This window comes from Rattus rattus, chromosome 18, assembly GCF_011064425.1.
Source record: "Rattus rattus isolate New Zealand chromosome 18, Rrattus_CSIRO_v1, whole genome shotgun sequence".
NCBI classification, from domain to species: domain Eukaryota; kingdom Metazoa; phylum Chordata; class Mammalia; order Rodentia; family Muridae; genus Rattus; species Rattus rattus.
Window position 1 is genome coordinate 33,004,292 of NC_046171.1, and position 24,023 is coordinate 33,028,314.

General features: G+C 40.5%; 1 protein-coding gene across 1 annotated transcript in view; it reads right to left on the bottom strand.

Annotated features, from left to right (window-relative positions):
* Nucleotides 1-24,023, bottom strand: part of Tbc1d32 (TBC1 domain family member 32) — a 207,532-nt gene that overhangs the window by 176,736 nt on the left and 6,773 nt on the right. Inside the window, exons 3-5 of the mRNA XM_032888330.1 lie at nt 17,619-17,796; nt 7,545-7,613; nt 253-378 (exon numbers count right to left, since the gene is read on the bottom strand). Of these exons, the coding sequence (XP_032744221.1) occupies nt 253-378; nt 7,545-7,613; nt 17,619-17,796 (373 nt within the window). The remainder of the gene's footprint in view (nt 1-252; nt 379-7,544; nt 7,614-17,618; nt 17,797-24,023) is intronic.

A 24,023-nucleotide genomic window follows, 5' to 3' on the forward strand; every position in this document is an offset into this window, starting at 1 on the left:
CAAGCATCCTTTTCTTTTGATATAAATAACAACAGTGGTACCCAAATCTTTTCTGCTCCCCAGTCTAACGATACCTCCAACAATGGAAGAATGTGATTTAAAACAGACAAATGGTATCTGGATACCTTGTCTTCCCAGAACTATCTGTTTACTGGCTATTGTGGTTTAAAACTCTCAAGTCCCAGAGCTATGCTACGAATGAAAATGACAAATTCCCCCTTGCAGGCAGAAGACTGGCAGCCATTTCCTTACAGTGAACATAGGATCTGGATCAGACAGAGACGTGGTCAGTTTCTCACAGAGAGTGGTCCAGTTTTCACAGCTCAGGACATCAGATGGGGGAGCTGAGCATAATGCTTGTAAAGCTTCGTATCTCACCTATAGATTTTAAAATAACAACGATATCAATGCTAGAACGACTTCATTTCTCCAACACATTACTTAACAAACTACCAAAAGGGAAAACTACCGATAGGGAAAATATTTTTTAATGAGGCCGTTTTAAGAATCAGATACCCATTTATAAAATGACTCGTGGGAATATTTTTCATAAACTAAGTACTAAATAGAGAAAACAAAAAACAGGTTATAGGGACGTCTGAAAGAGTAAGCACACAAGAAACTGTGCTACAGCTAGAGGAATGGGTGGTGACTGCATTGGAATCACTGAGCTGCATTTTCTCGTGGCCTCGTCCCAGCTGTTCCCACTCTCATAAGCTCCCACTGGAGCGGCTACAGATTGCCAGCTTGAATTCTAGCAGTGCACACACAGCCCCTGGAAAAGCTTTCCCATGACAACCGCCCTGAACAGCTCTCACGGAACAGTCTGAGCAAACATTTTCATTTTTCTACTGGACCGTATTTTCTGACCTTCTAGCCACTGAAGTAGAAAAACTAATTCAGCAGTAAAATGCAAAATTGAATTTCTGTATTCCCCCAGAAAGGCTATTTCCTAATCAGACAACTCAGAATCCAATCAGAATTCACCCAAGACACTATGACCCAAGGGACACGAATGGAGATGTCTCCACTTCAGTAGAGCACAGCTTTCTCTGCACTCTCACCACTGCTAAAAGCCAATATTGCAAGGCCAGGCTTTTACTCAAAGTCTGGCCATTTGAAACAAGTGAAGCCCTGTGAATGACAAGAAAAGAGACATCAGAGACAAGAGCAGACTCCTCCATCACAGACTCAACTGTTTCTGATGAGGGGGAAGCGGGATGCTTGAAAATATCTATAAAGAAAACTGAAGGAAAACTCCTAATCACACCTGTGGCACAGGGATTTACGGGGATTGCAAAGTGGGATTTGAAAAATCAGGAGCTTCCATTACTAAGTAATTTCTCATTTAAAGTTAACTATTAGATCAAAATCCCATTAAAATTTACTACTTGAAAGCAGATAGGTTTCTGAAAAAGAATATATTTACAAGCAATCAATTTAATTTATTGAATATATAAATTAAATTTTAATATATAAAAGTAGCTTAGAGTCTACAGCCAGTTTCTTTTAGCACTTTTTACTAATAAACAAGAAAATAAGACAGAATTCAACATGCCAAAAGTAAAATAAAGTTTTCTCTGATAAATTAGGTTCCAATTGGATAAATTATAACTATTCATTTAAACTGAAACATTTCTGAAAAGAAACTCATTTGAAAAATTGAGACTAAATGACATACCCAAAAATATAACAAAAGATATACCCACATGTCTGGACATCTAAAAAGTCTAAAAACCTTCAGCCAAGATCCCTCTCTGCATGACCTGTCTCAAGGGCCCCAACCAGGAATAGACCAGCAAATGCTACTCTAAGCCTCAGTGCAGGAAGAGACTGCAGTGAACAAAGGTTGCTGCAGAGACCCATGGCTGGACAAGATACTGAGAAGAGTGACAGCTGAGGGATCATCCTGACAAGAAACATTTGTATCATCTGTGGAATCATCACAGCAGAGAGGCAAGAGAGCAGGAAGATAAAATAGGCTGTGAAAAGAGCCAGATCTCCTAATGAAGACATGGCCATGGCTCTACAAGGCAAGAGCCCGACCCACAGTCAGCTCTGGATGGGAGAGGAGCTCATGGGACCTGTTTCACTTAGTTAAATATTGCTAAATAACAGATTCTGGTACAGGGAAGGGCATAGTGCCCAATTTCGTACCCACTGCTGAGCTCACAGGCTACAGAAGACAGGTCCACAACCGGGGCCACACAGACAGCACGAGTGAAACTCAAAGTGGAACAAAAGTCATGACTGTGGGAAAAGAGAAATTTAGCGAGAAGCTGGCAAAGCTGGGAGGGACCTCATCAAGGGTGGGATAATTAATCAAAACATATTAAATACATACATGAAATTACCAAAAACAAAATACTAGTAAGTTTTAAAAAATTGAGGAAATTCAATTCTGTAATTGAAACTTAAAGACCTTCATTAAGGATGAATCTCAATACTGTTCTTGTACAAATTGCTTTACTAATCTATAACAGTGTCTCTATTTACACACACATACACACACACACACACACACACACACACACACACACACACACACACAAAATGTTCTTCAAATTGACACAAGTAAATAGGGAGAGGCTGATGAAGAGGGAGTGAGATTAATCAGTAGATGCTCCATACAAATGGGTAACTGTCTAAAAAGAAACTCAACTAATTTTTTAAAAATATGTTTATACTTCCTATAAGCGAAATGTGACCAATGTAATTTAACTACAGCAAAAAAAAGATTAGGATCACTAGGGAAATTTTTTAAATATAATTGAGATCAATAATTTCAAAAGAAAGATCTTGGGGTTGGGGATTTAGCTCAGTGGTAGAGCGCTTGCCTAGTAAGCACAAGGCCCTGGGTTCGGTTCTCAGCTCAGAAAAAAAGAAAGAAAGATCTCCTTACTAAATATACAGGTTACCATATTTCTTGGCTTTTTTAATTAGCCATTTTTCTTGGCTAATTATTCCTCACTTCTCTATTTCCATGTGCAATTGTTCTCCAGCTCCTGAAAAAACACATACCTCGAAAATAATTTATTTGTACCGTGGTAGTTTGTATGAGAATAGTCCCCGTAGGCTCCTATGCTTGAATTCTTATTCCCCAGTTGATGGAAATGTTTGGTAAGGATTAGGAAATGTGACCTTGTTGAAGAAATGTGTCAAAAAGTTCCTGTGATTTTTCACTGTGCTCTCTAGCTCATGCTCATGCTCGCTCTCGCTCTCTCTCTCGCTCTCTCTCTCTCTCTCTCTCTCTCTCTCTCTCTCTCTCTCTCTCTCTCTCTCTCTCTCTCCTCTCCTCCCCCTCCTCCCTCCCTCCTCCCTCCCACCATTTTGGGATTATGGGTTGGGATGTGGTAACTCAGGTGTTCCTTGGCTCTGTCATCATGGATGAAACCTTAAGCTGAATTAAACGCTTCCTTTCGTAAGTTGCATCGGTGCTGGTGTTTGACCACAGAAACAGGAAGGTAACTGTAACACTTGGATTCTATTATCACGTTTAGGGTCTTACAAACACAGATTTTAATTTTAGTTACACTCTTATGGGTTTTTCTTCCTGGCCAAATTTCTTTTTTTTACCTATTCTTATACATTTCTATTCTTTTAAGAGCTCAGTTTGCCTTTTATCCACTTGCTTTGATAAAATTTGTTCCTACCAATCAACATAAAAGCCAAACACACTCACTGGACTTTACAGTTTTCCCATGGCTCTGGCCCCAGCAAATCGCTCAAATAGACCACAGTTCAAACAAGCCTCTTGTTATTCCCCTTTCTAACACATTTCTAAACTAAAGCCAGATTAAATTATTTTTAATAAACAAAATATAAGTTTATTTTCCCATGAAGATATAGAATAATTACACTTAGAATAAACACTGTGTTATCACTTTTTAAAATCTTTAAAACTCCTACTGTAGTTTCTGATTCAAACTGACTTTCTAATATCAATAAATATTAGTACCTAAAATCCCTAAAAATCTGAACAGAGATAATTAATACAACTACTTTTCAAAAGTCTTTTTTCTTTTTTAAATGTTTTTCATGATTTTATTTATTTATTCAGTCAGTCATTCATGTGTGAATGTGGGTGCAGATGTGTGTAAGAGCATACGTGAAGGACTTGCAGGAATCAGTCTCTCTGTCCACCATTTGGGTCCCAGGGATGGAACGCAGATCATCAAGCTGGCTGACAGACACTTCATTGCTGATCCATCTTACTAGGCAAACTCTTTATTCCAATAAGGGGTTAAACTTTCATGCATAAAAGCTGGTCAGACATTTGTGAAATACAAACTATCAGTAGCAAAGAAAGAGTTGGTGTGATCTATTATACAACACAATGTGTGTGTAAATGTGTTACAATCCTAAAAACTAGTCAAGAATGTAAGCCACTTACAATAGATGCTCACTAGTTCGGCTTAATCACTACCTAGGATATACATGATAATATGCCACATGATCTATTAAAAATAATCATTAAATAGATGCTCATATTTTCTAAAAACAAGCACTGAGTTTTCTTAACAATAAAATACTCAGTGGGGATAGCTATGTAATCAACTATACATAGCTTTATTCCCATTCAAACTGAAATTATGGGAAAATAGATGGAGTGTGTGTATTTCTTGAACCAAATAAATCTCTAAAGAAATTCTTCCTGGGGGCATGAGTACCTGAGTTCACATCCCTGGGACCAAGGTAAACATTCAGGCAGGGTGGTGTACATCTGCAACTCTAGCAATGGGCGATGGGATGGCAGAGATGCAGGGACCCCAGTGTTCCTAGGCCAGCCAGCACAGGCAAGCCATAAGCACCAGGCTGTTGAAGTTTGGTCCTTGCTATCTACTGTAATGCAAAGAGTGGGTCCCCAAGATCTGGCTGTCTCAGAGACAAGAGATGCTCTGCACATATAGCTTGCCCCCAGTTATTTCTGGTTGGTAAATAAAGATACCAACAGACAATAGCTGGAAAGAAGAGATAGAGGTAAGGTTTAGGATTCTTGGGCTTTGAGGTTGGAGGGGAACTACAAGGGGGGGGGAAGAAGAACCAACATGGGTTAGGTGAGTTCAAGAGAACATGGTCCTTAGAGCTAGGCACCTGGACTTACGATCAGCCCAGATGAAAGACAGTAAGTAATAACTCGGGGTTATTGATAGAAAAGTAGATTTTAATAGCTTAGAGGGTACAGACCTGCCCAGTTTTAGTGCTGATTAAGGCTTATAATAAATATAAAGGGTGTGTGTGTGTGTGTGTCTGTGTGTGTGTGAGAGAGAGAGAGAGAGAGAGAGAGAGAGAGAGAGAGAGAGAGAGAGAGAGAGTGTCTTTTATCCAGGAATTAAAAGGTCCTAGATGGGGGTAAAAAGCATGGGACCAGGATTAAATAATTATAACACCAGGCTGAGGAAAAGACCCTGTCTCCAAATAAATAAAAAAATAGATAGATGATAGATAGATAGATAGATAGATAATAAACAAACCAACAAATGAATGAATGAGTCAATGAATGAATGAATGAATCAATAAATGAATGAACAAACCAACTCTCAAGTGAATAAACCAATGAATGAATGAATAAATAACGAATGAATGAATGAATGAACCAAAGAATGGATGAGGTGGTAAGCAATAGAGGATGACAACTGATGTTGACACATGAACACATAGGCACATGTAACACACAGGAAGTAAAGGAAGAAAGGAGTGAGTGCACAAGTGAGACATAAGTGACCATTTCAGATGGAAAAATTAATCGAGGTTACCAACCCAGAACTGTTTATATTAAATGCCTGCATCTAACCCCCTGAACAAACAGCAACCCTGTCGGAGGACCAGCAGTCTCAATTAACCCGGACCCCAGAGATCTCTCAGACACTGGTCTACCAACCAGGCAGCATACACCAGCTGAGATGAGGCCTACAACACATGTACAGCAGAGGACAGGGTTCACTCAGAGAAGATGCACCTAACCCTCAAGAGACTGGAGGCCCTAGGAAGTTTAGAGGGCTGGTGGGGTGGGTGAAGTGAGGACACCCGTGTGGAGACACGGGGGGTTAGGGGGAGGCAGTATGGGGTGTGGAACTGTGTGGGGCAGGGGGTAAACCAGGAGGAGAATAAAATCTGGAGTGTAAAAATAAATAAATAAACATAAAAAAAAAGACTAATCACAAGCCCTAGCAACTTGACCTGAAAAACTATGACTCTGTTCTGTAAAGCTTGTGATTTTCTTGTAGGTTCTGAGTTTGATGAACATGAATGTTATTTTCTCAAAAGTTCTTTCATTGTTGTAGGTTATAGCAATACCCACCATCTTAAAGATACAAACTGTGTCTGGAGAGAAGAGGGGGAAATAGACTTTTCAGTGTTGTGTGTGAATGCTTGCTTTATTATTTCCTACATGATTGATAGATGTCACAATTGAAATTTATAAGACAATGCAGTGAGACAAGAGGAATGAAAACGGGGAAATGAGATTCTTTTCCAGAGGTGGCCTTACTGTTGGGTTCAGAGTTCTTTGTCACATGACTGTGGAAAAGAACTCAGATACACTGCAGTGTGTGGTTGAGGAAGGGGCAGGAAGGCTGCTAAAGAGAGGTGGTCTTTCGTCTAACTGCGGCTGGTGTTACAATTCAGGTGTTTTCTGGTCAAACTGCATCAGCACAGAGTGGACTTCAGGAAACAGAGACATATTGAGAAAATATCAACAAAAATTGACTTCTTCATGTATATGGTATTTATTAATAGAATTAATAGAAAACTTATTAATACTATTTACTTTAAAAATAAAATAAAATAACTGGTATTTTCATTGTCGAATAGATGTTTAAAAAATTCTAAATTTATTATTCATAAGAACAAAGATCAGAATGACACTAAAAATATCTCCAATAAAATGCAAATAAATCATATATTTACACACACGTAAAGTTACATGTATATGTTAAATGAAAATATTTCCAAATTAATGAAATTTATTCTTAAATGTACATATGTAAAATATCTTGCAAATATTTCAACACTACCTTGTTCCAACAAAAATACCAAGATGAACCATCAGAACACCATATTTTTGCTGTGATTTTTGTTAAATATTACTTGTTTGTTTTTATATTTACTCCTTTTAACTTTGTATGTAAATTAGTTTTATAATTTAACATTTAAAAATTCTGCAAATACCTTCATTCAATAATAAAAAGAATCAGGTCTTTTGTGTGTCTACAAATCAAATATATAAATTCATTAGAATTTATATACCAGTTCCTAACTGGTCCTTGAGTCTACTGAGCATTTTTCTATATTACCTAAATTTTTCTTCTGTTACATTTTGCTGTACAGTTTGCTTTTATTTCATGCTTTTGAGAAATGAATAGTTTGTATATAGATTTTTTAAAGAAATAGTTCTTGTCTAATAAACATCTATAATAGTAAATAAATAAATAAATAAATAAGTCCTAATCAAACACACAAACAAAATACCCCAGCCCAGCTACTGCTAATGCAGTCTAGACTACAAGGGCATCATCGTATTTGACGTTGTCTTTTAAACTTACCTCCTTGGGTTGCCCAGGATCCAACTGATCTAAAATCAACTGTAGTTTCCCTTGACAGAATTTGTAACTCTGGAATGGAATTGGTAGAACATACAGTTATTTAGAGACTTCCAGCAGGAACACTATAAACGACTGTTAACACAACCGCAGGCACACGGTCACGCTGAACAATGGAAACACGATCTATTTTGACTTAAAGAAACTCCTAACTAATGTTCACCACCATTTTATAGTCAGAACTAAATCTGTAACAGAATACTGCATCTTCCTGCACATGAAACTGTTTGCTGAACGACTATAATGTAATAGCACTGGAAGACTCAAAAAATATTTTTTAAAAACCCACATTACGGACCCAGGAACGTGACATGTATGAAACACAGCAGCAAACACAGAAACGCAGGAATATCTCAGAGCACTACTCTGAGCCTTCTGTGTGACGCTGGATTTCACTTAACCTCTATTCTTGATGTGACTGTCCAAACACAAAGCTTCCATCCCATCTAGAGAAGGGCTACCGTTCACATACAGGCTCCTCCAGAGAGCTGCACACCTGCCCACTTTCCACTGTGACTTTAACTCAGAAAAAACCCTTCTTGAAGATACATTCCCCTGGTGAGAAGATGGCAGTCTCTCTGCACCCTGCACCCTCCCCACAGCTATTCTTTGGTAGCATGGCGTGGTCACTGGCAGTTCCTCGTGGGCCGAAGTGCTTTCCTTACTACACACAGGTCTGGACCGTTTTCTTTTTCACTTCAGCACCCCCATACTGAAAGGAGTGTCCAACCACAGGGTTAAGGGCCCAATCTTAATTACGCCAAAGCGAGCTGCAGTTCTACTGTCGTTCCCTATGGAACGATGAGAGAGAGCAGGCCTAGTTGCCCCAGGACAAGAAAGTCCAAATGAATTCAAGATTTCATATCTGACAACAAACAATTCTTTTCAAATTTTGGGCAGAAATATGAGTCAGAGATTACTTGTTTCTTTTCTAAAGGATTTGAGTTGGGTTCAAGCAGGTCACAAATGTGAACACCTCCAGTTCTATCAGACACACAAATACACACATAAAAATAAATCTTTAAAAATTATTAGAAAAGACTTCAAAGTCTCTCATCTTGCTCATTTTAAAACTAGAATTTAGCTATACATGTTATTTAATTTTTGTTCTAGCATTGCTTGTTTTACTTCATATGTATAGTTTTTTGCCTATGTTTGGACAACATGGTACCTGAATAGGTCAGAAGAAGCATTAGATTACCTGGAATTGTAGTTACAGATGGTCACGAGCCATCATTTAGGGGCTGCTATTTTTAAAAAACATGAAAACAGAGCCCAAGCTTAGAATCTCAATTGTATTACAATTACATAACTAAGACTATGAAAGATAACGATAGAAGAGACACACATATATAGGAAAGCAGCTATCTTGTCTAGTGGAGAATACATAAACATAGGTAACTTGTAGCATAGAAATCATACAGATAACACAAACACCTTTACATGTGCACATTTGAATGTACACAATGCACACATGCACATAGGTATGCATATGAATGAGAGTATATGCACTAAAGCATGTGACTATATTACTTATTACACATATTCACTCAGTGAAGAGGTAAGTTAATACGTGTCTTCTGCCAGGGTCTTCCAACTCTCTCTGGTAATTGATTTATGCTGTCATTTCTACCATATGATGTTTACCAGATTGTTATCCATATCCAAATGCCTTACCCACAGGTTCATTAGAAAGATTTAAATAACAAAAAGGAGTGTTTGTTAATTTTTGTCAACACGACACAAGCAGAGGAAAGCCATCCTATCCTGGTAAGAGGGAAGCTCAATCATAGAATTGCCTCCATCAAATTGGCCTATTGGGCTCAACTTTGGTGCATTTTCTTGGTCAATACTTGATGTGGGCAGCACAGCTAAGCAATGAAGAACAAGGCAGTAAGCAGCTTTTCTCCACAGTTCCTGCCTCTGCTCCTGCGTGAGTTTCTACCCTGACCTTGCAGAATGATGGACGTGTTAACTAAATAGACCTTTTTCTCCCCAAATTGTTTTTGGTCAAGAAAGCAAACAAGGACAAACCATGTCACAGATGCGGGATAGAAGCTGTATTCAGAGTTCTAAGTCCTAGCTCCTCCTTCCAGCCACCTTATCCTCAACTCCATCTCTCTTTCTCGGTCCTGCATCGCCCCACAGCATCACTGTACACAGGGGCTAACTGAGTGCTTTCCTTTATCAGTATTAAAATCTGAAAAGTGTTCAAATAAATCATACATTTCTGTGTTATCTGTATAAAAAAATGAAGTAACTGTGTTTCACCTACAACAGCGTAAATAAGAAGAAATCTGAAAACATCATTCACTGATACCCACATTGATCCATTCTTATCTGTAATACAGTTACACGTTTCTTAACAGCTGTGACAAATAGTGAGCAAGCAGTTACTTGAACACTCTATTACACTTGACGAGACAAGCAGCATTATGCTAAGTAGCAATCAATTAAAAAGATAATCCTTAGTTCTTAACAGAATTCATCTCTTTTAAGTGGCCACTGTAAGGAGACTTCGTATTGCAGTCTCTTTATGTGCACCATCCCTCCCAGACACTGAAATCTCTAACCTTAGAGTTTACAAACTGTCCTGGTTCACCGACATTGTAGTTCCTTGACTTTTCCTCCTTTGTCACTACTACGCTCTGATCAACACACTGGTGTGATTGGGGAAGTGGCCTCCAATAGGCTCATATATATGAATACTTGGTCCCCAATTGGTGGAACTATTTGGGAAGGGTTAATGGGTGTGGCCTTGTTGGAGGAGGTGTGTCACTGGGGGGGGGGTGGACTCTGAGGTTTGATAAGCCTAGACCACCACTCCCAGTGGCTCTCAGCTAATGCTCCAGGGCCATGACTACCTGCCAGCTACCATTATCCCTGCCATGATGGCCATGGGTTCTAACCCGTTGGAACCATGATCTCCAAATTAAACAATTTCTTTTATAAATTGCCTTAATCACGGTGTCTTATTACAACAATACACAACTATGATACCATATTTAAAGATCTTTCATTTGTGCTTCTTCAGAAGACATTCCATAGCCAGGCAGCAGGTAATGAACTCACTGTCTAGCCAAAGCGGGCCTTTTGAACTCCTTATCCTCCTGAATCCACTTACAAAGTGCATGGACCACAGGCATGTGCCACCACCTACTGTTAGGCCTCACTGTCTTGCATCCTGTGATCATTCATTGTAGCTAACTAACTTTCCTTCCTGCCGTGAGATTTACCCAACCCAAAGAACCTAATGGGCAAGGCGGCATACATATGTAAACTCAGCAATGCTGGGCCCCTGCATCAGGTTTGGGAGTTCAAGGTCAGCTACATAGCAAAATCCTGACTAGAAAGTTTAACATTAATTAACTTAATTAATTCATTAATTAAAAGGTATCGATAAAAATAAGAGATAAAATCTCTCCTCTGACAATTCTATCTCCACTCAGACTACAAACAGGAGCACCTCAGCTGTCACCTGCTTGTCTACAGTTAAACGTCACGGATGATTCAGACTGCGCTAGTGCCAACACAAATCTTTCTATCAGGAGGGAGTGGCATTTTTTGCTACTTGTCATGCTAGTGGCATCTGATCCTGAAGAAACTAACTTGACCACGTCTCCACATCTGAGTCTCTAATCCCAGCATCAAATGCAAGGTACCACCTCCATCAGGGCTCAAAAACCACAGTTACAACTGTGGTTCTGATACTGTTTGCACCAACTTTTAGACTCCACCAGTGAACTTTATGGATCCTTCTCTATTTACTATGACCAAGCCTCCTCAGTCCAAATTCTTACTGTTTCTTTTAATGACCGAGATGGGCTTCCACCTTGTCTCCTGGTAACTATGGCCCACCATGCTCTTACACCTACAGTGTAGTGAAAGCCCTCCTGAAACCACTTCTCTAGAAAACCTTGAAATGATTACCCTTTGCTGTGCAAGCAAAGTGTAAGTTGTCTCAAATATTTACTCAGCATTCCAGTTTTATAGCTAGGATCTATAAATAATGATTAAAGTATAACCTTTGCTTCTCTTCACAATCCAGCCCTCATCAACCATTCCAAACTACTCCCCCAAAACCTTCTGTAACCTTTCAAATAAAATACCAAGATAGGCTCATATATATCACTAGTCTAATCTGACTTAAAGCTGTCCTGCATTATATTAAGAACTGTTCTTGTGTTATTGTTTATTATTGGATAAATATAAATTGTCACAGCAGCTAACTAGAACATACTTAGCTAGAGCATGTGAAGTGTTGACTTCAATACATATCTGCTACATTTTCTAAATGCGGCCTGGATAGAAAGCTCCTGAGGGTGTTAAGCATGTCTGTGGCTTAATCTGGGAAGCACCACATGGCTCTGTTGTAGGTAACAGATGTGGCCATGACAATATAAGAAGCTTCCAGAAAGAATTAAGACATAATTACTTGTGTTAAAGCAGAACTGAGGAAATCATTTCTAAGCATAGTACATAGGTGAAAAGCAAGAACAATAGATGGTCAAAACTGTCTTTCAATTTATGTATTTACAGTGCTTTATGGTAATTGTCACCTGTTGCTCTTACATTGCTACCTTAAACAATGTTTCATCTTTGTCCTAATCAGTTTTTACTGTCACCTTGACACAACCTAGAGACTGCAGAGAAGAGGGAACCTCACTGGTCTGTGGGCATGTCTGAAACATTTTCTTGATTGATCACTGATATGAGAGGACCCAGTCCGGCATGGACCCCACCATCTCCCTATAAGTTCCTGTAGGCAAATCTGTAGGGCATTTTCTTGATTGGTAATTGATGTAGAAATGCCCAACCCAATGTGGGCATTGGCACTCCTAGCCAGGAGGCCTGGGTTAAGTGTGAAACAGGCTGAGGAAGCCAGAAAACTGGTTTGTTCCATGGTTTCTGTTTCAGTTCCTACCTCCAGGTTCCTGCCTTGACTTCCCTCACAGATTAAGTATAACTTGAGAGTTGTAAGCAGAAATAAACTATCTCCTGCCAAAGTTGCTTCTGGTCATGGTGCTCTATCATAGCAAGAGAAACCATAACTAGGATACTGGTAAAACATACAACCACACAAAATAAATATATCTTTTCAAATAAAAATTCAAAGAGAAATCTGAGGCATAGAAAAGGTTGAGAACCAAGTTCAAAGTTCATCAGTAGCGCAGACATAGATTACTACAGGCTAACTTAGCTCAAGATAAATTCAGAATTATTAAGGCTTCCCTGGAATAGCCTTTTTAAAATTGTAGTACACCTAAAATTTTTGAATTATGCACCTACTTATAAATAAACTTTAAATACAGAATAAGGTAATTTCAAAACCAAAAGAGTGTTCTACTGTTTTCAGACATTAAGCTTATCCTAAGATTTGCTAGATGTTTTAGTTACACTGATCAAAAAGAAATCTGCGCTTTCTATTATAAGTGCTACATTTTAAAACGATAAAGTCTATTATTATTTTAAGTAATGAAGAAGCACTAAAGTATTCATATAAAAGAAAAGTTAACGTGGTTACTCAAAGTACTGTAGTTTCTGCTGTCAACCTGTCTCCCCAGAGGAGTAATAGCAAACCAAGAAACAGGCAAACATAAGCACAATCCTTGCCTGTCCAGGCTTTCTCCCAAGCTATCCACGTTAATGAGACCAGATGATACGAGTGCTCCCATTTTTAAAAGTCTCACCCATCTTCCCCTTGGACCTCTATGTTTTTAAGACTTTAGGTTCCTGCTTTTCTGTTTGTTTGTTTTTTTCCAAAACAACCAGAAAAAAAAAACAGAAAACATCAACTGGAGCAGCTGAAAGTGGAGGAGTCCGGCAGCGGACGGTTGTGCTACACCTGATCTTACTGTTCTGATGAGGCTGAGAATAGCCACTGCACTCTCTCTGTCATCCGGGCATCCTCACCAGAGCGCCGCAGTCTGGAGGATTTCAGAAGAGGCCAGAAAATGAGTTAAGCTCGAGACATTAAAGTTTGAAGAGTTGTGACAAAATACTAATACCACCTTAGGAGAATGGAAACCCTAGCTTCTGAAGAGTATGAGAAAGGCTGTACACCTAGGGTAGGATGAAGGCACTCCACAATATCCCAACAAGAAGAGCTCAGACCCTAGCAATACACGGAGTGTATGCTGTTCCCACGAGAGGGGATCCATTTCCTCCCCTTTTTCAGCCTCTGGGGCCTGTCTGAGCTTCCTGCCCCTCTACTCCATGCTCCAGCCCACAGACACATTAGTCCAGCGGCCCTGGCAACCTACACAGCACACTCTCTACCTTGATCCCCTTGGGCCTTTCACACATACACCCTTGTGACTCTGCAAGGCCATGAGAAGCCCACTGCACTTCACACAAAGACGACTTGGTAACATAGGCAAAGTCCTACCTGCCCCGGGTCCCATGCTCACAGGCTCTAAGGATTTGTACAGGGACATCTTAGGGAGGGAAATTACTCTGCCTACCACAAGGACCAAAGGATGGCTCATCACATAGCACACTTTCCTTAAACAGGTAACAATGTAAGACCAACAGGTGGCAGTCACTATACAGTGACTTCACATAAACTATACCTCCTGAGGTAGGTTTCCTTTAAGAGAACAGCTAGCCCATTTCAAAGCAATATGACACTTATTCTGTACTGCATTAAATAGTTAAAAAGTTAAATAAATGTGAGAGGAGAAGATAGAAGAAAAGAAAGGACAAGAATTATAAAATTTTAATGTATATTGGAGGGAATATTCCAATTTTTCAGCAGGAAAGGGTCCAATACCAAACTCTTCCATTGCTCTGCTTAAAATTTTGGTAAAACCTAGCATCCCTTCTTTATTTCTCAGTATCTGCAAGTCTCCATATATTAATAAATCCCCTGTTTTTCAGTAATAGATAAAAATCCAGATATGATCAAGTTATAATCTTTCAAATAATAATGAGAGAACTATTCCATTCATAAAAATACAACAGCAACATTAAATTACAATCAGCAGAATGAATAGGTAATCTACAGAATGCAAAGCCATTTTTGTCATTTGTACATGAAACAGAGGATTAATATCTAAAATTAATTTTAGTCCAAACTTAAACACATTAAAAAAAAATTACCCAATCAATAAATGAGTTAATAAGCCAAATAGATAGTTCTCAATAAAAGACATACAAGTGGCAAATATATGTGTGAAACAATGTTCAATATCTTTAACTGTCAGGGAAATGCCATTTAAAACAGCTTTGAACCACAGTCTGGTTAACCCCAGTCAGAATGGCTACCATCAAGACAGCGAAGGCTGGTGAAGTCATGGGGAGAGAGATCCTTTACCCAGCTGGCAGAAACATAAATGACAGCAGCTACTTGGAAACCAATACAGATGTTCCTCAAAAAACTGGAAATAGAACTCCGCTCTGCCCCAACTTTAGATGTGTTACATAGTCAAGAACTGTAAGTCAACACACCACAAAGATACTTGTGCATGCACATTTATTGTTGTTCTATCTTAATAATTGAGAAATGGAATCACCTCTGATGTCTATCAAAAGATGAACGGATAAAAGAAAGTAGTACATAGACACCATGGAAATTTAAGGCAGCCATAAAGAAAAAATAGACAGTGATGGAAAATGGATAAAGCCACGGTCACTGTTTTAAAGAGGTAAGCCAGACTCAGAATGACAAGTGCCACACTTGCTTTTGTTTACAAAACTTAGATGTAAATTAGTCTGTGTGCGAAGGTCATGAAGGTAGAATTGACACTACTTGGGAGAAGGGAGGGGACGAGCAAGCAAAAGGCATTGAGGATACTGACTGAGTGGAAAAGGGGGTGAGTGGGAACAATGTATAATGGCCTATGTCCGTGAAATGTCATAAGGAAACCCACTGCTTTGCATGCTAACCGTAGGTTTTGATTATAGAAAAGAAAAATCCAGATACATTGATTTCAGCCCAGAGCAAGCACCAATTCTGAAGGGATCGACCAGAATGGCAGTGGTTAGTGGAGTTCTAACAAGGCACAGAGTCCTTCTTCTTAATGTCATAGTGAAGGATCCAGTGTCTAGCAGCAAGCCAGAGTGGTAAGAGTAACAGCTCTACTATACTAACAGTATGCTAGCCGATGGCAAGGTACGAACAAGACCAGCTACTCCTAAAGGCTATCTCTCTTGGGCGCTGATCCAAGGTGGCTTATCTGGGAACACATGACTTCAGACTAGCAAATAGCTTCTCACAGACAGAGGTTTAGGGTCAAGTGATGGTGTCTGACCTTAGCCCCTGAGACAGAGATACTTCTCAGTCCAGCAAGTATCAGGAGCAAAGATTGTCATTCTCTTGACCTACTCATGTCACTGATTGGTGTGTCAACATAAAGTTCCTGGCATATACACACCAGATGGACTAAAGCAGGGGGCTGCACTCTGGTTCTCCCAGCTGCCATCAAATTCACCGTCAGGAAAAAAAAAAAAGAAAGAAAACCAAACACTGTTGCCGATGCTTAGGGATGATTGGGGTCAGGACCTCTACAGAGTAATTCAGAGTAACCTTGATCAGCTACCCATCAACGCATCTCTTTACCAAGCAAAGCCATCCCCACACACCTCTTCAAGCTCACAAGTATAGCTCTCAAAGAGCCATCAGGGATATGCTAGCATTCATATGTTATGCATGCCTTTCAGAAATAGCAGGCAGCCCATAATGTCCTCATGGACAGAGTTCACTTTCAACCCAATTACACTCTCCTGAAACAGTCATCTTCATAAGGTAGACGCTAGAAGATGCAAATGTTGCCGGTGTGCAAGCCAAAGCCACAGAGCTGAAAGAATGATGTCATCTGAAGAATCCCAGCAAATGAAAACTTAAAACAAAAATATCTGGAATTACGACTTCATTCACTCCAAACCTGAAAGATCTGTTATTCTAATTACTAGAACTAACTTAGCACATGGGAATTAGCAAGTGATGAACTTCTAGCTACTCAATTAAGCTTTGGTAGATCTGAAAACCTTCATTTGGGCCGGGGCATATTAACAAATGTTTCTTTTTTCTCTTCTCTTGTGTTTCACTGTATTAAAGAAGCTCATTAAATAAGTAATTTCATTTAATGGTGAGCTCCTGATGTAAGTCTGTCTTTTAATTTCTGAAGAAGCACAGTTAAGCAATTAAGCCAAGCCCGTGAATACACTAAGGTTATCTTCTTCCTGAGAGATTATTATGAACTATAACATGGGAAACTCCCAGTCTCTCTCACATCCTCCGTCACATTGCGTCAGCCTGACTTGCAGAGTACACAGCTCAACAGGGTCTCTCCTGACCAACGATGCAAAGGCAGCTGAGCACAGCCACCGTGAGCTGACTCTGATTACTTCCGTGGTCACCACTGTACGGTCTCAACTGTGTCACTGTGCCTCTACTTCTTCATGTGTGATCCAAACTCCCCCAATCGATCTTTGCAACATGCTTAGGTCTGCTTTCTAAGGATGCTCTTCCTTATCTGTGGTGTGACAGCTTAAGCCCGGGCCTGGAGACGTGCAGGAAAGTGATCTGTACCTACTGCAGGGCGGTAGAAGTCTTCCTTCTCACATCTGTTGACAAATGGTGCAGGTGGAGAGACTGACAGCGTTTGGCCTGGAAGCTTGTCAGCGGCTCCTGGCACATATCTAGCTGCTTTCCCTTGTCTAGTATTAGGACTAGTCTCAAGCCTATCGTTTTCCTAATTCTACTGTAATCAAATGACAAGAACATCTACTTAGGTCCTGGTTAGTAGAAACACAAGATCTCTGTCCCGGTTTCTGTAGGTGTCACAAGACATCCTGTTATAAAGAAACTCAGAGAAGAGCGAAGTGAAATTTACAATTACAAGGTACAGTGCATCATGAAGAGGGTTCCATGAGGCAGGGCCTTGGACAGTTAGGCAAATCACCCAGGCAGTCAAGAGCAGCGAGGAGTTAGCATGCGTGCTTTCCTGTGCCCAGCTCATGCTCTCCACACTGACACAGCCCAGGTTGCTAGGCTTACAGAGGAGCACAGCCCACCTGGTTGAAGGAGGAGTCACTGTCGGAGCAGTTGTCCGTGCAGCAGCTGCCACTCTGCTCCTTCTGCACTTTCCTCTGCCTGTCCTGACTGCGTGTCTCATCTTCCTCGAACTTGTTGATCATCGACTCGACCACCACCATCATAATGTTCTTCAGGGAATGCATCATCTCCTTATACCTTTAAATTCAAGGTAGACGTAGGAAATGAACTCAAGATACCCAGGTACATTTCTTACTGTATGAAAGAAAAATTCTTTAAGAACATAACACTAACAAGGAAAAATCCACATTTCTGTTTCATAAAAATGGCACAACAAGCGGGCGAAAGGCCAGGGCTGCACAGAAAACCCTGTTTTGAAAACCCAGAAAATTACAACAATGCCAACCAACCAGAGCTCCCAGTGACTAAACCACCACCCAAAGAGTCACAGACCCATGGCTCCAACTGCATATGTAGCAGAGGATGGCATTGTTGGGCAGCAGTGGAAGGAGAAGCCCCTGGTCCTGCCAAGGTTGGACTCAGTGTAGGGGAATGTGGAGGTGGGGTGGTAAGATGGGGGTTGATGGGGGGGGATACCCTTTTGGGGTGAGGGAGAGGATAGGGGGCTTATGGACAGGATACCAGGAAAGGGAATAACATTTGAAATGTGAATCAAGAAATATATCCAATTTAAAAAAAAGAAAAAGAAAAACTCAGAAAATTAAAAGAAGACATTCCAAAAGCATATGATTTCTTATACTTTTTTATCTGGAAATATGAAGTGATGTGGTAAAATCAATACAGCTCTAAGCCAAGCTTTCCCTGTGACATGCATTTCTGTTACCAATGACACAAGCAAATGTTCCTATCACATGAAGCAAAGAAGTGCAGGCTGACAGGAACCAGATGTAGATCTCTCCTGAGAGACACAGCCAGAATACAGCAAATACAGAGGTGAATGCCAGCAGCAAACCACTGAACTGAGAACAGGACCCCCGTTGAAGGAATCAGAGAAAGAACTGGAAGAGCTTGAAGGGGCTTGAGACCCCATATGAACAACAATGCCAACCAACCAGAGCTTCCAGGGACTAAGCCACTACCCAAAGACTATACATGGACTGACCCTGGACTCCAACCTCATAGGGTAGCAATGAATATCCTAGTAAGAGCACCAGTGGAAGGGGAAGCCCTGGGTCCTGCCAAAACTGAACCCCCAGTGAACGTGATTGTTGGGGAAGGGTGCTAAGCGGGGGAGGATGGGTAGGGGAACACTCATACAGAAGGGGATGTGGAGGAGTGAGGGGGATGTTGGCCCGGAAACCGGGAAGGGGAATAACAATCGAAATGTAAATACTTCAAGAAATACTCAAGTTAATAAAGAAAAAAAAAAATGTTCCCATCACACCTCCAGAAGCCAGGCTGTGATACTACGGTACAGTTCACTACTGCCCCTCGTCTCATTTCTCTCTCACTTCTCACCCACCCACCCACCTCCCTCCCTCCCACCCTCCTCCCCTCCCCCCCTCCCCCTCCCTCCTCCCGCCCTCCCTTCCTTCATGTCTGTGGGCTCCCACAGCCCCGACAGAGACATTCTGTTTTCTCAGGATCTAAGTAGGAGTTAAGTGGTCAGTGGGACTTTCCTAGAAAAGCCACAGAAACAATTCCAAGTGGTAGCAGAAAACAGATTCCTGAAGTAAGACTCAAAACTAGAAAACTTCTACATCCCCTCAGCTCATGAGTCTAAAATGTCTCCAAAGGAGAAAATATATCATCTGAAGACTTATTTTTACTTTAGCATTTATATGGATGGGTGTTTTGCCTGTATGTGTATCTGTGCCTGGAGTTCAAGGGCAGCCTGACCCACAGAGAAATGTTCTGTCAGAAGGACGGAGGGGGCAAGGAAAACGTGCTGGTAACCATTAAGATCTGTCCTCAAACGATGTTCTGGCCAGGCATGGTGGCACAGCCCTTTAATCCCAGCCCCCAAGAGGCAGAGAGAAGTATGTCTTTGAAAATGCAATGCTAGCCTGACCTCCAAAGCAAGTTCCGGGACAGCCAGTGCTACAGAGTGAGATTCTGTCTCAAAGAAACAAAAGGCTGTGCCTCCTTTCCTCGCAATTGGACAGTAGCTAAACTGTGCTCTCAGCGCTCTCTGTAGTCAGGTTCACATGAGCATCGCGATGTCCCCACTCCTTTAATTTACAATCCAGTGATTTAGCTGGATGTGGTACGGTATACCGTTAATCCCAGCTGTCCAAGAGACGACAGGCAGATCCAGTTCAAGCCTGCTTCAAAAGGAAAGAAGAGAAGGAGGGAGAAAGGGAAAGAGGCAGGAGGGAGGGAGGGAGGGAGGGAGGGAGGGGAAGAGGAGGCAGCAGGCAGGCAGACAGACAGACAGACAATTTAGTAGTTTAATGAAGAAGCATAAAAAGTAAAACATGAGGATTATTAAATCCATAGAATATCTGAAATTTCTCTTTTGGACATAAATGCTTTTAACAGGATTTTTTAAAAGACAACTACGAATTCTTCTGTAAAACACTTCCATGAGAAATGGTCAGAAGAGGAAATACGAGCAGTGATCTTTTAAAACCCTAAGTAACTGATCATTAGTTTCAGGGTTAAATGAACACCAAACCCAACAGTGGCCCCTGGAGCTTTTCGGGTGCAAACAGAAGCAGATACAGAATACTGGTACCACCCATACCTCCCTATGATGCTGCAGGAAACATTCGCATAAAGGCTGGGGAAACAGAAAGCTTCAAGAAAAGAAAACCAGATCAACAATGGAAATCTGCCTATGTGCTCCAAACTCACTAAATCACATGAGGTACCTAAAAGGAAGCTCTCGTATGCCCCAGTATTGGAGACATAAACATCAAAATGTTTAATTAGGGAGATGATTGGGATATTACAGTAGAAAGGTACTGCTGCCACACGACCTTTGAGTAATTTCTCCAGAACCACAAATACTTTTAAGAAGGTAATACTCTCTGTCCAAGTTAAAGTCTGTCATCCACAGTTCATAAAGCACAAGACAAACACTCATTAGGCCCTTTTAAATCTTTGTGAAGTAGAAACTGTTCTAAATTTTATACATGGATGAACTAAAGGAGGACAAGTTAAATAGCTTACGCAGAGATTTTTTTTTTAAATAATTTCCTAATAGTGACCTTTAAAACTCTGCACTTATCATGAAAAGGCTTCTATTGTCTGACTACTTTCAGTTTTCTTTTTGGAATAAGCTGCTAGACACAGTCGACTGGGTATTAAAATATATCCCAAAGATCAACACAACTCCTCCATTTTTCTCTAAAGCAATAAATAAGAAACTCCAACTTTACTGTTTTTGCTCCATATGTTAATGGTTTAATCTTGCTAATAATATTTATATATTGCCACTTCATCCCAGTGAGTAACAACAGTAGACAGTAGTTGCCACAAAAGAAACAGAACTCCTGTCCAGACTAGCTCTTGAAAGTTTAGTTTAGAACTAAATTAGACTTCATGCATTACAGTACAGTAGCTGATTCATACTCCCGTTCAGAGTCCAGTATCTCTGATACTGGACTTGGCAGATTATTGTCTGGTGGTTTAAATCAGAAGAGCCCCCTTGGGCTCATATATTTAAGTCCTTGAACTCTAGTTGGTGGAAGTCTTCACAGCGATAGAAAAACACCTAAGACATCATGTTATTGCTCTAAACTGACTTTCCATTAAATAGATGTTTACTGAAGCACATGCAGTCTTTCTATTCTATATTACTTAAGGCTATTTTCATACTGTTGACAATGTACAGCTAGCAAATCTAAAATGCTTTTATATGTCTCTTTATAGGCGACATTTGTCAACCTCTCTGCGATAAGACACAGTGAAATACCACAATTAAAGGAACCTGCTACCCAACATGGGGACACTGAAGAGATCCGCCGACCAATCCGTCATTCATGGGCTCCTGTGGAAACATTAATCTCTTTGGGGCTTGTGTTTGATGCTTCTCAGCTATAGTTATTCATTACATATTTTGCCTAATATATTACTTCCTTGATATTTCCATTCAGCCTTTTGCATGGATCGTGGCACTTATCATACCAAATTGAAACTATTGTATGCTCAATTTCACTTTATGCTATGGTAAAGGGTAAAAAACATCTTATTAATCTTTACAGTATACCAACTGTAATAAACTGGAGTTGTTCATTCAACGTATGGAGAGTACTTGATACATAAGGGCGAGGGGGGTAGCTACTGTTAAAGACAGTTTACTTTCAGCAACAATCTGTTTTCCTTTGCTAAAACTAATCTTGAGCCCAGATACATTAATAAAGAAGGAGAGATGGCTCAGGGGTTAAGAGCACTGACTGCTCTTCCAGAGGTCCTGAGTTCAACTCCCAGCAACCACATGGTGGCTCACAACCATCTGTAATGGAATCTGATGCCCTCTACTGGTGTGTCTGAAGACAGCTACAGTGTACTCACATACACAAAACAAATCTCTTTAAAAAAAAAAAATATATATATATATATATATATATGTTTATCTCACAGTTTGAGTGTTTCACACACTTACACCAGCATCTGCCCAGTTCTAATCAAGACCATGACAAACAGCATGAAAAAAGTCAAGATTGTTTGAGAAGGGATAGATAATAGGACAAGACCAGAAGCCAACAAATAGAGAGGGAGCAGTCTTGCCTTCCATACCATCCGTCTTTATCTTTCTCTGTGGCAAACATGCATGCTGGTTCACTGTCTTGGTAAAAGTAACTAGGGTATAAGGACTGGCTTGATCCTCTCTGAAACAGCTGTCTTCAATGGCCTAATTTTCTTGTATTTAGCCTCTCTTCAGGGTTTTATCACCCACTAATTCTGCCACAATGATGACCAAGCTTCTAACACTGCTAGAGAACAAACATTTAAAGTATTGTAATTTGTAACATAAAACTATTTATAGTGGCAAATAAAACACTTTAATTTAATTAAAAGGAACTTAAAATATATAGCACATGTTCTAGGCATTAAGATACAGAAATAGAAAACCAAAAAAAATCAGATAAAAATTTAGCTTTGTAGAACACCCATCCTAGTGAGGAAACACTGAAATAAGCAGAGGACAGGTATGGATTTTATTCTTTAGGAATGACAAAAGAGAGGGAAGCAAAATAAGGAAATTACTGGAGCCCGGAAAGGTCATTGGTTTAAGCAGAACTGGGAACAGCAGGCCTTGCAAAGATGACAGTGAATTGAGATGCCCCCATGTAATCGAGGCACTTTACCCAGCAAGGCAAACTGAGGACATTCCTGAGAGACAGACTGTTGAATAAAGAGCAAGACTGGCATGGTGGGAGAAGTATGGACAACAGGTTAGGAGCGTGTACAGGGAGCTCATGGGCAGCCCTGTGGACTACACAGAGCAGTGTTTGCTCTACACAGTGGTTCTCAACCTTTCTAATGCTGCAACCCCTTAATACAATTCCACATGTTGTGGTGATCCCCCCAGCATAAAATTATTTCTGTTGCTACTTCATGACTATAATGTTGCTGCTTTTATGAATCTTAATGTGAATATCTGATATGTAGGATATCTGATTGTGACCCCTAAGAGTCTTTCGATCCCCAAAGGGGCAGTGACCCACAGGTTGAGAACCACTGCACTACAGGACGTGAGTGGCATGGCTTGGGGAGGGGTGGGGTACTGTCAAGCAATCCTAATGAAGTATTATTGTGGAGGGAGCAGCAGACCTGAGGGAAGTGTGCTCCTAACAAACCAGGCCTGCACAAGTGTTATTTGGGATCCAAGGGAACTACCAGAAAAGGACTGAGAACCTTCCCTACATGCCTGAAACACCAGAACATTGAGGCTGCAGAGACCAAGGACTGCAGCTCCCAACCCCGCTTCCCTGTACAGTACCATGTGGAACCAGAGGGATCTGAGAAGCTCGCCCATCAACTCACTGCTGATGCTGTGCCAGCTGACTCCGGCTTTTCTCTATACCTTGTGAGGATTTTGCTTTTGCTTGTAAGTTACACAGCCCTGTTTTATGTTTCTCCGCCCACTTTACCCTTCGGCTACATCTCCAGCTCTCCCACACGTATTCCTCCCTCCCCTTTCTTCCATCACATCCCCTTCTCTCTACTTATACATCCTAACCTCCCACAATTGTTAGTGATCTCTAACCCTGTGGACCCCACCAGGGTCCCAACTTTTCCTTCCTTGCTACTCTAACCACCTTGTTTTTCACCTCAAAGTCAACCCAATACTTAATCCTTATGCTAATCTACCCTACTTCCCTCCCAACCCTAATCTTATTAACTAAAATCTTTCTATACAGTCTGAGTGTTTATCCCACAATGGTATTGAAGAAAACAGGGAGTCTAATTGTCCAGCACAACATTAAAGCAGCTGTGGTTGCTACTAGTTACTG